Raw genomic sequence first — 17,871 nt, 5'->3', positions numbered from 1 at the left:
GCTTGGTTTTTTGTAGTCAAAGAAATTAAGGTCTGATAATTCCATAGCATTCAGTATGTTGTTATACTAGGAAAATATACTGCCCTTTTTACTGCAGATGTATCTGCAAAGGAGTTATGTTTTAGGCCCCTGAAAAGCCATTCTGCTGCTCATAAGTTTTTTCTTTCAGTCTATACATATTTTTCAGTGGAAGATGAAAACTTACTTTCCCTTTGGTGGATTTCAGTTACAGGGGTTTTGCTTGTCTTTTTTTCTGTCTGGTAGACCCTTCCCAGTGCTTTTAATCCCTCCTGATTTGTCTTTGCAGCCTGTATGTTCATTCGTCAGTGGCGCACTGGAGGAAATGTGTTCATGCCATTAAACTTAAAGATTCTATTCTCAGTATTGTGTAAGTCCTGAAAGATGTAAATCATAATCAACCTTTGTTAAAATACTTGCAAAATAGTTTTATATTTCCTCCTTAGATATTGGGAATGTCAGTTGCCATAAATGCATGCATGTTCTTCAGGGGGCAGTGGAAAACATTTGGGGAGTAAGGAAAGTAAGAGGAATCTTCTGTCTGTTGGAAGTACTATAGCTCAAATGATCTGTAGCTGTATACTTGGTATGCTTAGTAGCTGTATACTCAAAACAGATATAGGTTGTTATCCTTGGTGTTTTTTTCAGGCATTGTAGCTAGATGTGTTTTAAGCTTTCTGCACTGGATTTTGATGCCTTCTTACTGTCCCTTCTCTAGAGCTATACTGTAGAAATCAAAACACTAGGGCTAACATCACTATAAAAAGCATGCTGAAATATAAAATGTTTATACCTTTGAACTTGCAGTTTGAGAAATGCAGTCTAATAGTGTATATTCTTGTGCCTCCTTTTTTTCCCAGACATGTAAAAGGAATAGTATTAGTTGCACTAGCTGATGGAACACTAGCAATATTTCACCGAGGAGTTGGTAAGCATTCTATTAGATCTTGAAACTAGTGAGGTTGAAACAGCATTTAGGAAAGAAATGTGCCATTTAGAAATAGTGTTTTGAAAATGTATTCCCCAATGGCCTTTTTACAGGTTGTCTTGAGAAGTCTTCCTAGTATTTCAGTTGCAGTTTCAGGTACCATTTTGCACTGTCGTCGTGTATTCCTAGAATTTCTTCTTGCTCTGAGAAGGAGGAGAATAGGATATATCTGAGCTAAATAGTGGAAAGCCTGTTGATGAAGTCTGTTATCATCATCTCTTCTGCTGCTTTTGTCATGCTCAATAGTCATGTCTTCTGTTTCGTTATTAGTGTTAATAATTGTCTGTGGCCAAGTCCTTCAATGAGAATTTTGTAAACTGAAAGTCTTAGTGGTTTATAATCTTCAAGGATCTTGAGTGAATGTCAGTGATGATCTGTGGCTTAGCTCAGTCTACAGAAGAATTTTACTTGGTGTTGAATGGCCAAATTTAGTATGTTTTTAGAAGATTTTGGGTGCCTTTCTTAAGATCTTACAGCATATTCTAAAATAATCTTGGTGCACTGGCCAACATTTGTGTTCAGTCAAGCAGCAAGTGCCTAGTGCTGTGTGGGTAGTTGCTTGTTGTAATGTATGCTGCTGCCTGTCCAAGTAAAGCATTTAGCACTAGGTAATTTGCTGGTTTTAAAAGTGTTTTGGTGTGTTTTGAACATGAGTCAGTGTACAACCTTATTATACTAAAAATGAAGTAGCATTTGGGATGTTGGTCTAACTAGGTTTTTTCAGTGAGGAGCCTAGCCATAAATTTGCATTGATTTATCCAGAGTATTACAATGCTTTTAAAAGATGAGACTGTTAAGATATTTGCCTATACTTTTAAGTTATTTTTCAACTCATAGGAACCTGTGTTTTATTCTGTTTTTAACTTTTCCTTCTGTTTTTAAAGATGGTCAGTGGGATTTGACGAACTATCACCTCTTAGACCTGGGCCGGCCACATCATTCAATAAGATGCATGACAGTGGTACATGACAAAGTCTGGTGTGGCTACAGGAACAAAATCTATGTTGTTCAACCAAAGGCCATGAAAATAGAGGCAAGTTAAAATGGTGTTTAAAATAATTCAGCGTTAGATTTTAATGCCATCACATGCTACAGCTCAAAGTCCAGAGAACAGTTATTTGGTCATCAGTACAGAAACAAGCAACCAAACAAATTTGTCTTGGGGAAATACTATTACATTTTCTTAAGATATTTTCATTGTTTTGGAAAATTTCAAGCCATGATAAGACAGTTCTCATTTATTGAAGCTAATTTGGGGGAGCCCTTCTAGCTGGCCAGGAACTGGAAAGTGTCCTTGCGCAGAGCTTGTAAGGCTAGCTCCCAGACTATTCTCTACATGCATGCCTCATTATGTTCTCCACCCAACCCTAACCTTCTCTATAATCTGTCTTTGCATACTTTAGAGGTTTGTAAGTGTTAATCTTGAATGTACTCTCCCTTCAGTTATAGAATAGCTTGTTTATATAAGGTGTGTGAGCTGGTGTTTCTGCAGTCTTGTGTGTGTACCTGACATCTCAAGTACAGAAAGTATGCAAGGTTTCTGAACCATTAGCAGTATTAATACTTCTGCTAATTGGCCTGACACATGGGCCAGACCATTTGAGAGTGACTGCTCAGCTCTTCTGAAAATATTGAGCACCTAATTGATAATCTATTTTTGTGAAGGCCATATAGATGTATGTGGGAAAACCAAAACGAAGGAATTCATACAACAGTGAAATTGTTCTATGTATTTTGCCTGGTGGGTTTGTATGCAAGAGCAAGGTTTGACAGAACTAGGAAGAAAACCACTTTTTGGGCATATGTGCTGTGACAGGAGGACCTCAGACCAAAAAGGCTCCAGGTTAAATGGAGGCAGAAGCCAGAGTAGGCTGGGATATGACGTGTAAATGAAGACATGGTAGGAAACTATGGCTTTGAGATCACACTCCAGGGAAGGGTATCAGCATTTTTATTATTATTTTATCAGCATCTCATGGCCTAATCGTAACTTAAGCTTAACACTATCTGCTGATGATGTTGCAAATCAGAGGGTTGTAGTTGACTTAAGAAAATTGCTGGTACTGATTTTGAAAGTAACAGACAAATCCCTTACTCTTTCCTGTTTCATCTTCTAATTTAAAATCCAATCTTTTGTAGAAGTCATTTGATGCACACCCAAGAAGAGAAAGCCAAGTGAGACAGCTGGCATGGGTGGGTGATGGGGTATGGGTGTCTATTCGTCTGGACTCCACCCTGCGTCTCTATCATGCACACACGTATCAGCATCTACAAGATGTGGACATTGAACCTTATGTAAGCAAAATGCTAGGTAAGTTGATAAGAAAAACTGTTGTATTCTTACACCTCTTGCTATCCAGAGCTTTCTTTTCCTGTTATGGATCAGGCAGTTCTCATGCAAACTAAGGGGAAGGGTGGATTGAAGTCAAATCCTGTTTGTGAGAATTTGAATCTGGAAGTAGAAGCCTAAGTCAGTCTTTAAAGCATGATGAGGATGATAGGTCTTCTGATACAGCCAGCTGGTCCTACCTGGTATCTAAGGTGTCCTTAAAAGCTCAGAACTAATGAGGAAAATGGTGATTGGGTTGGGCAGGCATCAAAGAGACGCTAAAATCTTTCTCCTTTTTTTTTTACTCTACTGATGCCTTATTTTAAATCTAAGAGTGGGAAGAATTCATTACTTGCCTGGAAAAACTGCCTCTTTTTCAAGAAAACACAAATGCAAAATGGCAAATTTTTATTGCTCTTGAAGCTAATAAGCTTTCTGGTATTTTTTTCCATTAATGTTCATGTAAGAGCAGTTTGACCACCTACATAACAAATACAGGTCATGAGAAATCCTTCACAAGTAACTACTGAGCCATTGCGCTTAGCTGCTCAGCCACCTTCTGCTTCCCTTATAGTGCTAATGGATGAGAAATCGGTTTTAATGGATGGGAAACCATTATCTTACATCTGTAAACTCACCTTTTATTATGTTTGAAAAGCTACCCTGGTACTGTAAGCCCCAAAAGCTTTTCCTCTGCAGCATTATGGAGCCATTACATCTTTTGTGCTTTCTCACAGTTAATGTCAGTTTCCTTCTGTATAGGTTCACGACCTAATTGTTGTAGCCTTTTAGGTTATCTTTACAACTTAAAATACTCCTCTACCTTGTTTCTGTTTGAGGTGGGAGGGAATTACTTGTCTGCGTGGTTTGGGAGTTGGAGTTAAGATTCTCTGTTATGGAACTAAAATTATTCTTGCTCATAATTTTTGATGAAAAGCATCTTTTGTTTTTAGGTACTGGTAAACTGGGATTCTCATTTGTGAGAATCACAGCTCTTATGGTGTCTTGTAATCGTTTATGGGTAGGAACAGGAAATGGTGTCATCATCTCCATTCCATTAACAGAAAGTAAGTAAAATACGAATGAATAGCACTGTGCAATATGTTGTAGTCACAAAGAGAATATTAAACGCCATTCAGGTGCTTGCTAATGGATAGAAAGCTTTACTGCCAGGTCTGAATCTTTCAGGTTTGTAACAGATTGGGTCTGTGTGATGTTCTGTGCACGTGGTTACAATTACTCTGAGGAAAAAAGCACATCTCCAAAATCTTCTTTACTTCAATTTGAGCAGAGATGCTGTAGCTTGAATGAAAGAGACACTTTGAAGCTTTGGAGCTGTTACGAACATTAGCAGCATTTATAGAAGTTTATTGCTTGTAAGAGATGGCTTTAGTTTTCTAATTAATGTTATTTTTTGATTGCTGTGTGGTCACCAGAGTAGATTTTTGTTTGATTTGAGCAAGTTGGTATTGTTGCTAATTTCATTTGCTTTGGTTCATGATAATTCATCACAAAGCTGGTATAAAGGACTGGAACAGCAGTAGTTCTGACTGCATTAAAGGACATGTTCAAAGTTATAGATGTTCTAAACACATTCTAAAACGGGGCACAAACTTCTAGGTAAAATTCCAATAGTGCAAATCCAGGTATCTGCTTAATAACAGACCCCAAACTCTTGTCATAGGCTGAAATTACCTGGGGGTGGGAGACGAAGCATTCAGACGTGGACAGTTGAGCCTTGGGAGAAGGGAACAGTCTAGTTCAAGGGCAAAACAAACCTTGAATAGGTAAAGTTTGGGGAGAATCTGTGTGTAATTTGATTGCATTTAAAACAAACAAAAACTCCAATGCCTGTGCCTGAGAATAATGTTAAAACACATGGGCAGAAGTTTCAGAAAATAAAATGCAGAACTTTGATAGTCCTGATTGTACTGTTGCTATATAGAAAATACAGTCTGACAGGTGTCATTTTAGTGTAATTTAATAGGAACAACTCTTCATGTTGTATCTGCTTTGTTGAACAGCACATACATGCGTTGTTTCTCATACTGTTCCATTACATTGTCCATCCATTCAGTAAATGTCTTTTTTTGCGTTGCATGAATGTATTAAGGGCAGGTTTCCTATCATGAATTTGAAATGGTTTAAATCATGCTTTCGAAAATTATAGCTCTTAATTTGCATCAAGCTTAATTCAGTGTTTCCAGAGGAGTTTGGTTTTAACATGGTAGTGAATATGAAATCAACCCTGTTAAAGCTGTTCAATTTAATTTCAGTTTTGTTGGTTGTTCATGAATCAGAACAACTGTTTGTGGATAGCCTGAGAGTGGGTTTGAGAGCCTTTGTTACAAGTAGTCGTGGTTGTCAAAAGCAGTCACATCCTTGTGTAAGCAATCATATATTTCAGTTCCCTGGGTCTCAGTAGCAGGGCATCTTTGAGATCTGCAGGTAACGTTTCAAAAGGCACTTGAAAACATGAGTTGTTATATACCACTTTGGTAGCCTCCTGCCAAGGAAAGAGCAAAGGGGAAACGTTGATAATAATAAACTTTATGGTGAAAAAGCACATAAAAGTGGCAGTGCTTTCGTTGTCCATTTTGTACTGAAACTTCTATGACAAGATGCTGTTCTTTGACTTTTTATTGAATCATCTGTAATTAGGTGTTTACTGGTTTTAGGAGCTAAAATTTTAAGCTCTACCTTATCAAAAACCAAAATATGAATGGTGGGTTCTCATTAATCCTTCTCCTCTACTGTCATACCTATCCATTTCCCCTTTCCTCCTTTCTCACTTTAGCTGTAATCCTCCACCAGGGACGTTTACTGGGGCTGAGGGGTAAGTGCAGATCCTGAACAAAAATCTATTTTCAGGCTTCTAATAGCCACTTCAAGGCTGTTTCCCACTCCTTCTAGATTTACCCTTTGTATGTTCCTAAATGTTTTTCCACTTGCAGTTACTGCATTGCAGCAGTTTTATGTTTGCTAAATGGCCACCAATCTGCTCAGCAGTTTAGTATATCATCCTGTGTTGCAGCTGAACTTTCATCCAGACTTTGTTTTTCTTCCAGCCAATGTGATACCATACCTTTATAACTTTGTCATTAATCCACATCATTTACTGTCTTGTTACAAATCACTGTTTCTTTCACTACTCTGATAGTCTTTGGAATGGAGATGGCTTGTATGTCTAGCATGAGTACTTCTGTTTTAATGGATTTTAAAACTTTCTGGTTAAAAACTAGATGTAGAATGATAATAGGGTAGCTCCTTCATGCCCACAGGTGGCTATTTTTAGAGACTTTATACTGGCAAGGGGATACCCTATGATTAGTTGGAATGAAACTGTCTTTAATTATATGCTTAAGTACATTGAATTTGCTCTTACTGAAACACATTAGTGGTACTTATTTTTCCATGAAAGATACAGTCCTTACACAAATTATTTTCTTCCAAAAGTAGGATATTGAAATCTGGTGTTTATGCTAGACTAATAAGTATCCTGCTCCATTTTCTGATGTACTTAAAATAACGAAGCATGCAGTCTTTTTTCTTTCCAGCTCTGTCTTGAATTGGCATTGCTGCCCTCCTGTTTCATTATTATCTAAGTTGGCTTTAGCTTTTAGATGGTACCGTAAGGTTTCTTAACAAATAACCAGTTCTGTAATTTGTATTTTCGAGTCAAAAACACTTCTTTTACAGCTAATAAAGCAGCAGCAGGCTCCGGGAACCGTCCGGGGAGTGTAATACGTGTATATGGCGATGAAAACAGTGACAAAGTGACTCCAGGAACATTCATACCATATTGTTCAATGGCACATGCACAGCTTTGCTTCCACGGGCACCGTGATGCTGTTAAATTCTTTGTGGCAGTACCTGGTGAGGTTTTATTACCATTCTTCCAATGCAGTTTCTTTTTCGCCCTCATTCGCTTAGTTAAATATAGTGTTTAGGCAAAGATAGTGAGTGTATGAAATCATGCATTCAGAAACAATTTATCTTTTATTTACAAGACTTGTCTGACTCCTAAGTGCAGTGTTGTTTAATGGGAGGAAAAGGGTTTGGTCACAAAGAAAGAAGTGCTTTGCTTCCCTCTGGATGAAAGGTACTGTGGTAAGGGAGCACTTGCTTATTAAGATGGCAGTCAAGTGCTAATTAATATCCAATTTAAGAGGCTGATACCATGCAGGAAGGATGAGCTACTGAGGGAGTAGCCCCCAGAGGGAAGACTCTCATTTGAAAAAGCAAAATGTTTCCTTGAAGCTGCGGTGCTGTTTGAATGCCCTCTCAGCACTTCTGTGCACCTTGTGTGCTGCAAGTCAATGACAGAAGTTTGCCTGATGGGCTGACATGCATTTAATCATTTCAGTTGTGTGTCTGAAAGGCTTTAAGTCTGTTTTAATGTCGTTCTCTAGATCTGCATGCCTGTGCTGTGGAAAATATCAGGAGGCATTTTATTCTTTGATTTCCATTGAACTGACTTGAACAGATTCTTCATCTTTTTAGAGAGATGAAATCAGAGCAAAGCTCTGTCCCTTGCTGAATTGATACTAGAATCCAAAGTTCAGTGTATCATTAGGTATTATGTCATCTAGTGACCAAATAGAAGCAGTGGTATTCTGTAGGATATGGCATAAAAATATATTCTCTTTTTAATCCAGGTCAAGTTGTTTGCCCACAGAGTAGTAGTGGTGGAACAGAGCTAGCAGCTGATAAAGTGGCCCAAGAGTCCTTCAACCAGAGTCCCTTAAAATCAATGTTGGTGATAAGTGGTGGAGAAGGATATATTGACTTCAGAATGGGTAAGAAAACTGATCTTAAAATCAGTTATAACATCTTCATACTGCAAGATCATTAACCATATAATAGCTTCTTGTGTTGTGATTGCAGAGTGCATTTGTGTGGCCAGTCAGTATATGGCCTTTACTAAGGAAGCGTAAGGATAAAAGTATTTTTATTCTCACGCACACACCCTCCTTCAGCTTTTCCTCTTCCCAGTAAACCGTGACCTCTGAGATGACTGTGGAAAAAGGCTTATTTGAAACTCTAGTTTGGAGTCATGTACTACCTTACAGTTTATGCTTTCATTCTTCTCTCTCAAACTGCTTAGTTACTGAAATATGCAGACTGATGATAAAGTCACATGTTATGTGAAGGACACTCAAGCTAAAAGTTACTCATTTTTGAGTGAAAAGGGAAAAAGTCCACATATCTTCTCATGCCCTTGTGATTTTGATCACTGCTTTTCTTGGATAGCACTTTGGCATGCTCTAGTCCATAGAAGATTTCTTGTTTAAATGTTTGGTTTTGTATTTTGTTTTAATTGAAGCTTTTGGGGAACTATAACAAAATAAGAGTGGTTGTGGTTCTGTGCTTAGAATCTGCAGCTGGAGACCTTGACGAAAAGGGTGTAAAAAGGAGTCACAACTCCTAGACCTGGTTTTGACCTTTTGCCTAAATCTGTCTAGAGTGCTTTTCAAAAACAACCAAATGGCAAAACCCACAAAAACCACAACAAAGAACAACCCATGGAGGCCAGCCCAGATTCTGCCACCCCACTAGTGAATGAAAAACAAGTTCCAGCTGGTAACCCCACTGGAGTTACATGGGAGGCAGGACTTGAGCAATTCTGTGCCATACTCTAGTGAGTGCTAATGCCTCTGCACTTGTTCCAAGCAGGCTGGTATGGCCACATACCAGCTGTGCGTTTTGCTGTCCTTGTGGCATGATACAAAGCAGTGAACGTGTCAGTGCTGGAGCTGCATTAGCTCAGCCATTATCACATTACTGCAGCAAAGGCTGAAGCAAGTTCAGGCTATTTTGTGTTTAGATTCCTCAGTTCTCCGAACTAGCCTAACCAGAAAACCAGCCAAACTGTGACTTGAAACCTTCCTGAAGTTGTAGGTTGGTTCCCATTTCATCTGATTAAACTGATGTTCTGCTGTACCACAAGACTGCCTCTGTATTATTACTGTCTAGGTGCAGTTTTGTTCAGTGGCTAGTCTGTCACCTTGATCCAAGTCAGCTCGTATCACCAAGAGTTTAGATGAAGTTACAGAACTGCTTATCTCTTTTGAAGAGCAGTAATGGAGAATAGGCTTAGGGCTGTCTTGTGCTAGTGTGTGCAGAGCTGCGACAAGCTAGGATAACTAGAACAAGAGGAAGGAAGGGGAAGGGTTCATCATAGACATGAACGTTGCGTTGTCTCACTTCTGCTTAGTTACTGCTCTGATTTCCAAAGCACTTGATATGGTTTATGTGTTTATGCTAGCTAAACTCATAGCATAGCCATCTCTATTTCTGCCTGGGAGGCACTGCAAGTTTGCAAATGAGGTGGTTTTTTTTCTCTGCCTTAAAGAGTTCGAAGTAATGAAGTGTGTAGAATATGGATACTGGCAAAACTGCAGTTAATTTGGGGAACTAGAATTGAAGAATATGACCATCAGAATACTTGGCTCTGAAATAATTATGCAACACACTTGCCATCTGTAATGTATATAGTCACAATCTTGAAGCATATGAGCATATGGCAACTGCTGTCTTTTAGCATATTTCTTGTAAATCTAGATGTCACTTGTCTTGTTTTATTTGATCTTAATACTGTTCTTTATTGTCTGCCTGAATCAAAGCTGTTGTTTTTCAGGTGATGAAGGTGGCGAATCTGAACTCCTTGGGGAAGCTCTACAACTTGAACCTTCTGTAGCCAAAGCTGAGAGGAGTCACTTGATAGTGTGGCAAGTAATGTGTGGCAGTGAGTGAGGAGCCTGTAGGATGCAGCTGGAGACCTTAAAAAGAAAAAAAAAGAAAAAAAAAAAAAAGAAAAAAGAAAAAGAGAAAAAAAAAAGGGAAAAAAAAGCTTCTGCATGTTTTTTATTTTGTGAAACCTGTTTCACTACATGATGTTGAAGCATTTCTTTGCTGTTTAACTTTATATTGCAAATCTGTCATACCTTTAACTATACAGGAATTAGCTTGTGCTGTTTTACTGCACCCGTGTTACATGGAAGAGTATAATGAAATCAGATCTTTCTCAAAACTGGTGTGCACACCATAGTAAGCAACTGAGACATTAGTTTTACTGTACCACAGCAATCTAATGTAGCTCACTTCTTTGGTAGTCTCACTTGAGTTCAGCTTTATTACAACTGAGCTTCATTTCACTGTATAATGCATTGAGTAAAACAGCAAAGTTATTCCCAGAGTATTAAGAAAATGGACAAATTATAAGATGGATTATTAAGACTCATCCAGATACTCAGAGAGGGCTAAAACGAACTGTAAATTTCTGCTTTTGTTTTCAAACTTGGCAAATCTTGGCTTTTACATAGTGTATACGGTTGAATTTGTTACATCCATCAGAATTTCTGGGGGGAAGAAGAGATTGTATAGGAATTAAGATGACAATATTTAAATAAAATCACATGTTTTCACTATTGAACCTCTAAAGTTTGAGAACTGCTGCCCTCGATGAGCAATTTCTGAGCATAGTGTTTTTCCATTTCCCTGACATGGAACTACTTGGTTTCCAAAGGGTATTCGTAGGATGATTTAAATTTGAAAATAATTGTAAAATTATTGATCAGGGGATATGTTTTGTTCTTTTCTTGTCTTAACTCCTTCTGTCCTAAGCACTAGAATGATCTTCTCTGCCTAGCTGGTCAAACTCATGAGGCACTACATGTGTGAAGGTTAGAGACCTCGATTAGAGCATGAGAAAAGACTGAGGGTGTACAGGAAAAATGCATTCTGCCCAAGTGAGATTGTAAAGGAACTTTAGTGCCAGAAAATTAGGTAGAAAATGTTATTTTTTTTTGGTAGTTGCATACCCCAGTTAATAAAAAAAAGAAAAAAAATGAAGCAACAATGTTAGCAGGTAACACTAAGATTGAGTAAATTGATGGAAGTCTGGAGACTCTAATATTAGGCTGACATTCTGTCTACTCACCATCTATTTTTTTGAACCATAAGTGTGAGTTGAAGACTGTCTTCCTTTTACATTGAATTTCCTACATTTAGTATCAGCCCTAAGTTAAACACTTCATGATTTCTGTACTTCAGAATGTTTTTAATCCCAGATTTGTGCTTTCATTTAGTCTCTGGAAAGTAAAAGTTTTGAGGGGTTTTAATAAACATCTGGCATTTACCCCCCCCAAAAGGCTGGGACTGTTCTGTTCAGATTAGCAGAGAAATGGAGTAACTTGATGATGGGAGAGAACTGAACAGTTTCAGAGGAGTAAATATAGAAACACTTTTTTAAAACTGCCTAAACATTTTTATGCAATAGGAGCAGTTCTGGTCTATCAGGCAAACATGTGTTTATATATTTTCTTAATTTTTTTAAATGAACACATTTAGCTGAGGTCTATTGTGTAAATATATATTTAGGCAGCTTTTTCAAATGCATATCATAGCTGATAAACCAGAAAAACTCCATTCAGGTCTATTGGTTAGATTTATATGTATAAATACTTTTTAAGCAACATATTTTGTACACAGCTGTTCTCTCGTAAATATGTATTTAGGACATGAACTATGTAGTAAAAAATCCTTATTAAAGATGTCTAATATCTTGGTAGTATTTTTCTCTTCAGAATGCCAAAAGTGATGAGAGCATGTTGTTCATAATTTGCTTTCCAAATTCATCTTTAACGTCACTCTTCAAGTACTTTGGCTTAAGTATAAAGTCTGGGAGCTTTTCAAAATCATACAAATACAGAAAGTAAACTGAATAAGCACTCTTAGACCTATTTAAAACTTACATAGACATGTATGCTGAACCTGAAGCACATCTCAGTTAACTTATGAAATTGGATGTCTAAGCAAAATGCTGTCTGAACTTTTACTGTTGTGCAGAATCTTCACTGTGAGTGGCGCAGTTTCATTGCTTCTCCTGCCATTTCCTGTAATAATTTTGTTTCCTCTTTGGAAAACACAGTCTCCAAAGCTTTTACTCACTGGTCGATTGTCACATTCTCATGTTCTCAGAAAAACAAAGCGCACAATTCCGTTCCTTGGTTCTCGTGTAGCATTTTATTTGTAATTGGTGATGAGCTGTTTTCTCGGAACGGCTTTACTGCTATCAGACAGAGCAGTTCAATCTGGCAAGTGTGTACCTGGTCTTTTGCCAAATGTATCTGGTCCACCGTGCCATTTCAGTCACCTCAGTGGGCCGACTCCTGCAAATATTTCGGAGAATGATTGTTTCTGTCCAAAAGTGGAAGGGTTTTAAAGAAAACAATAGGATAACTATGTACCACTGTGGATGTAGATAAAAGGCACGTGCACTCCTCTGTATTTCTCATTTAAAAACTTTATCCCCTGTCCTAAGGTACAGTAGATTAAATGGGTCCCTGTTGTTGTCACAGTGCACTGGGATTTATGAACCCTACTTCAGATGGTTTTGAATGGTGAATAAAGCACGTAAAACCCTAGGCATCGAGATGACAATACACTCCTATAAATCCATCTCAAGAATGTGTTTATGCATACACTCATGTGATTAAAGCATCATATAAATAGGAGCTAATCTCTTGATAGCTACAGCTTGTGAATAGTTTGGAAACATTTCGAGCACAAAATATGCAGCACATTACTTGCCTGGGTAAGGGTGTTTGCATGGTAAAGGTGAAACGCGTTGTATAAGCTGCTGCATTGTCCATTTCTTGTAAAGGTCTTCCTGCGTTGGATCAGATAGAGCTGACAGAGCGTAGACACTTTATCATAGGCTGCCTTAGTAACAAACAAATGTTAAATCTGTTTTATTATACTAACTGTTCTAAAGAACGTGTGTCTTTTAAAATGCTGTGTAACTGAATATTTATTTCCATGTGAGTATTATAAAAGTTACCAAAGGATTAAACCTGACTTAGCACTCCTGTAAGTGGCCCTGTTGAGGCAGTGTCTTGTGAAGGCCCTGCTCTGTAAAACAAGACACGGTAAACTCAAATACAGTTCTTTAGGGAAATTAAATGTGGGGTTGGTTTTTTTTTTTCTAACAGGGTTATGCCATATTGTAACAACCTATGTTGCACCTCAAAGCATTTTTCTATACACTTAATGTCTCTCCCGCCCTCTAACAAGATTAAGTTTCCTTTATTAATTTTTGTTGATGCACATTTCTCAATCTTTTAAGCATATATTTTAAAAACATTTTATGGTCTGTAATTTTTGGAAGTTTTGTCTGTTGGACACTTTACGCTGAATTTTACTTGCCTCTGTAATCTGAGATGGATACTACAGCGTTAAACTTGCTGTCTGTTAAAACTTGAGGCTTCTTTTCTGTGAGCAGAAAAGCTCATATAGCAGTGTAGTTATTTCAGTATTTATTTCTATTATTGAATCCATGGGGTTCAGAATGTAACTTTGTACATGAAATATATATAAATATGTATATGAAACATGCATCGGATTGGTGTGTTCTTTGTAGTCTCATATTAAGTTCAAAGGTTTTTGACACTACCAGAAGGCGTAATCATGGGGTATTTTACACTAGCAGCCAAATATTGCCACTGTAAATAGAGGTAGTAATGAATCTGAGTCAGCCCACAACGAGTGTAACCCTGCTATCTCATCCTGGACCTCTGTAAAAGTGCTGAAGAAAAGCTATATGTTCACTGGCTGAATGGTGCCATGCTGTCTTCTCCTGATTCATAGGATAGGAATCTAGATGAGATCTGCCTAACTGCAGCTCAGATGAACCAGATGCTGGCACTGGAATCTATTATTCAAGTTTTCCTAGCACCTTACGAAAGATCCACCTAAGCTCACGTGCACGGTGGCTGCTTACTCTGCAGCAAGGGAAATAGCCTATTTATAAGGCAGAAAAATGAGGGCTCAGTGACAGGAGACTCGTTTCTGCTGTAGAAACAGAACACTTGGCTAGAGCCAGGGTTTAAGTTTTTCTGGCTCATCTGCTACTTTCTATCCACATTTGTCCCTGCAATTTAGTCTGATTGGTATGTGACAAGTGGCTGTGCTACTGAAAATACTTGGTTAACCTTGAGTGATGGACTGGGGGGACCCTGATGTGCTTGGGCGTAATGCTGCCTGGTCCCTGTGCAAGCAGATGTTGCTCTTGTTCCTCTCCAGTAGTAGTGAAGGGCCCACGTAAAGTCCTTTTATTGCCTTTGAATACCTCTAGGATGCAAATACTTAATACTTGCATGTGCAAACATAGGAATCATCCATGGTTCAGAAAACACAAACTGTCCTGTCACCAGTGTTGCACAAACTTGAAATTTTATCATCTTAGTGATTAAAAAAGTATCTTTTTGCTCATTTACTGGCGTTTTCTTGCAAGATTTCTGCCTCTCCAGAACAGCTGAACTGACAAATTTCCCTGCTCGCAGTGTTTATTCTCTGGATGTATCCGTTCACATGGCATGTCACATCATTGCAGCATGCATATGTATGAAATGGGGGGAAGCATCATCAATCTTCACTCTGGGGATGTTTAAGCTCTTCTGGCAGCCCCTCAGGTCTGTGGGTAAGTTAATTTTTCAGAGAAGTGCTAATGGAATTGTGAACTAGGGTAAGGTGTTACAAATGATATTTGGAGGCTGAAGTTCGAAGCTGTTATAAATACCCATGTCCTGCAATGAACGTGGTGATAACAGGAAAAGTACTTGCAGTTTCTGTAACAGATCTTTAGAAAGTTATCTCAGTTGTATCAGTCTCCTGTAAATATTCAAATTGGAATATGTAAAATGTTAATGATTATACAGGAAGTGAAAAGGTTTAAACGTGAATGGCTTTTGCTGGAAATTAAACCTCAAACTTACTGAGAGAGGTTCAGAATTTCCCTTTTTCTACAATGGAATACAAAGCAAAATGAGAGATTCTTTTTGCCATCAACCCCCTTTTTCAGTATCCTGTCATCTGTTTGGAAGCTGTCTGAGCAATACAGCTTGTAAAGGTTATTTAACATTACAATGATCTCCTAATGCACAAGTGCCCCTTAATTCTACTGTAAAACAAGCTTTGAGGGGCCTTTTGGGCATGGACCGTGCCCCAGTTCATGCATGGCCTCAGGACTTATTGCAATTTTCAGAATCCCAGAATGGTTTGGGTTGAAGGGACCTTAAAGCTCATCCAGTTCCAATCCCCTGCCACGGGCAGGGACACTTTCCACTAGAGCAGGTTGCTCCAAGCCCCTGTGTCCAACCTGGCCTTGAACACTGCCAGGGATGGGGCAGCCACAGCTTCTCTGGGCACCCTGTGCCAGCGCCTCAGCACCCTCACAGGGAACAACTTCTGCCCAAGAGCTCATCGCAATCTCCCCTCCGGCAGGTTGAAACTCTTTCCCTTTATTCCTATCACTAGATGCCCTTATAAAAGGTGCCTCTCCAGCTTTCTTGTCGGCCCCTTTAGGCGCTGGAAGGCTGATTTTTTCATGATTATACTGAAAAAGCTCTTTTGCAGTGACAAACCCAAGTATGTGAATTGCCTTCTTGCTTTTCAAAACACTGTAAATTGATGGTGGGAAGGGAGCTGATGAGAAGTGACATGGGTTGTTGCTTGTTATTATCTGCTTGTGCTTTTAGACAGGATGGAAGCCCCAGGTTTCTACACTGTGTTTCTATGCTGTGTTCAGACACAAGGTGGTGCTCTTACAATTCAAAGGCAACACGGAGACCTAGAGGGAAAACTCGTTATGCTGGAGTATTCTCTCCCTGCCTTTCTCCCAGCATCCAAGTTTCAGGTTTCCTCTAACAGCTCTTCGGGGTGAAGCTGTTGTGCCAACGGTCAAGGAAAGGAAAGGAGAATCCGAGTGTTTGATCACCAAAGGGTTCAGAAGATGTCTCTCCCTTGCCTTCACCTCTCCATGGCTGGTTAAGTGGACAGTGGTTGTGGGGATTTGTGGCCTCCGGAACAGCCCCAGCCATGAGGCTGGGCTACAGGCGGCTGCTCTGGAGCTGGGACCTTGTCAGCCCAATTCACCTGATGCTCAGGAAAGGAAAAGGTTTTCCTTCCTTAGAAAAAGCTCATGGAGGGCAGTGGGAAGGAGCCAGGCAGGGATGAGCCTTTCGCAGCATCCCCCGCCTGCCACTGCTCTAGCCTTCAGGATAGTTGAGCTCCAGTTTGTAGGAGGGGATGTTAAGGACCAACTGCATTCATACTTGCCTGCAGAACTGCAGTTGAAAAGCCACAAGCCAGCAGCAGGTCTGGCTGCAGCAGTGAGGGGGGATGACACTTCTCACATATAACCATGGACCTTTCCAGCCCTGATAGACTTTGGGCTATGCAGGTGGGTTCTGCCATCACCTCCTGTCACCTCTACACAGAACACCACTGTGCCCAGGGCTCCCGCTCTGTCGGCTGTCTCAGGTCTGGAGCTTAAATGAGGAAGAAAAAGAAAAACCAAATAAGTTGGAAACCTTCCCAGACTTCACATCTGCTTTTCACTTCCACCTCTCTGCATGCGGGGCTGACATGGGGAGTGCTGCATCCCAGCAGTGCTGGGGCCCTGCCCTGGCTCTGTGCTGGTGGGGATGGAGCTGCCACCAGCCAGGTCCCATGTCCGGTGTCAGAGTCACTGTCTCATAGCCTGGTTTGCAGGCACAGTTCTTGGGGTGTCCTGTTAAAATAAGATTAGGCTGATGCTTGCTTTGAGTTTAAGCAGGGAAAAAAGCTGGTAAGTGCTGTACTGGGTCAGACCATGCATCCTGCTGTCCTGGCTGATGGTGGCTGACAGCAAATGCTTGCTGGAGAGAGCAAGAACAGGGTAGACCCATAGGTCACCCCACACCCTGCTATGCCTTTGGGCTTGAAAACTCTGCTTCTACCTAGTGGAAACAAGTGGATTGATGGGAAATGGTGCAGCTGCCTGCATCTCAGCAGGAAATCAGAGAGCACGTTGGTTTGTGAAGGCAGCAGGAGTACCTCGATGCTTCTCTGGATGTGGTAAATACTGAGAATGAGATAAAGCTTTACACTTCTTCCACCACTCCTGTTTCTTCAGGCATCAGGTAGATGCTGCTGCAGGGATGTGGGTGCCACGCATGGCTCTGTCCCTGCTCGCTTGGGGCATTTGAGATTTGCTCCCCAGGATGCCAGAGAGATGTCTGTGGGGATGAGGAGCACATGGATCATGAGTGAAGAGTTTCAATCTTTGAGGTGTGTTGGTTCTGGCTGGGGTAGAGTTAATTTTCTTCATGGTAGCTGGATGGGGCGATGCTTTGGATTTGTGCTGAAAACAGTGTTGATAACACAGAGATGTTTAGTTTCTGCTGAGCAGTACTTGCACATTCAAGGCCTTTTCTGCTTCTTATTCTCCTCTGGCAATGAAGAGGCTGGGACTGCACAAGATGTCAGGAGGGGAGCAGGACAGCTGACCCCAACTGACCTGAAGGATATTGCATGCCACATGTGGCATCATGCTTAGCATAGAAATCTGGGGCAATAAGAAGGAAGGGAGAGGATGTTTGGAGTGGTGGCATTTGTCTTACCACACAACCATTATGTTTGATGGAGCCCTGCTCTCCTGGAGGTGGCTGAACACCTGCCTGACCATGGGAAATGGTGAAAGAATTCCTTGTTT

The 17,871-nt window shown here is 40.0% G+C and overlaps 1 protein-coding gene across 8 annotated transcripts in view; it reads left to right on the top strand.

Annotated features, from left to right (window-relative positions):
• The window catches only part of SPAG9 (sperm associated antigen 9), a 64,742-nt gene extending 51,009 nt beyond the window's left edge, over nucleotides 1–13,733 (top strand). For 4 of the 8 annotated variants that reach the window (XM_030505865.1, XM_030505864.1, XM_030505872.1 and 1 more), the window contains 9 exons: nucleotides 308–388; nucleotides 879–946; nucleotides 1,891–2,039; nucleotides 3,146–3,317; nucleotides 4,289–4,402; nucleotides 6,133–6,171; nucleotides 7,035–7,211; nucleotides 7,994–8,134; nucleotides 9,976–13,733. In XM_030505865.1, coding sequence (XP_030361725.1) covers nucleotides 308–388; nucleotides 879–946; nucleotides 1,891–2,039; nucleotides 3,146–3,317; nucleotides 4,289–4,402; nucleotides 6,133–6,171; nucleotides 7,035–7,211; nucleotides 7,994–8,134; nucleotides 9,976–10,091 — 1,057 coding nt within the window. In that variant the 3' untranslated portion in view covers nucleotides 10,092–13,733. The remainder of the gene's footprint in view (nucleotides 1–307; nucleotides 389–878; nucleotides 947–1,890; nucleotides 2,040–3,145; nucleotides 3,318–4,288; nucleotides 4,403–6,132; nucleotides 6,172–7,034; nucleotides 7,212–7,993; nucleotides 8,135–9,975) is intronic. The other 4 variants (XM_030505866.1, XM_030505871.1, XR_003994311.1 and 1 more) reach the window with 3 other exon arrangements.
• Nucleotides 13,734–17,871: the final 4,138 nt, after the last annotated feature.

The sequence above is a fragment of the Strigops habroptila genome, chromosome 14 (genome assembly GCF_004027225.2).
Source record: "Strigops habroptila isolate Jane chromosome 14, bStrHab1.2.pri, whole genome shotgun sequence".
In the NCBI taxonomy this organism is placed as follows: Eukaryota; Metazoa; Chordata; class Aves; order Psittaciformes; family Psittacidae; genus Strigops; species Strigops habroptila.
Note: the sequence above shows the minus strand (reverse complement) of the source record. Positions and strands in the feature narration are given on the sequence as shown.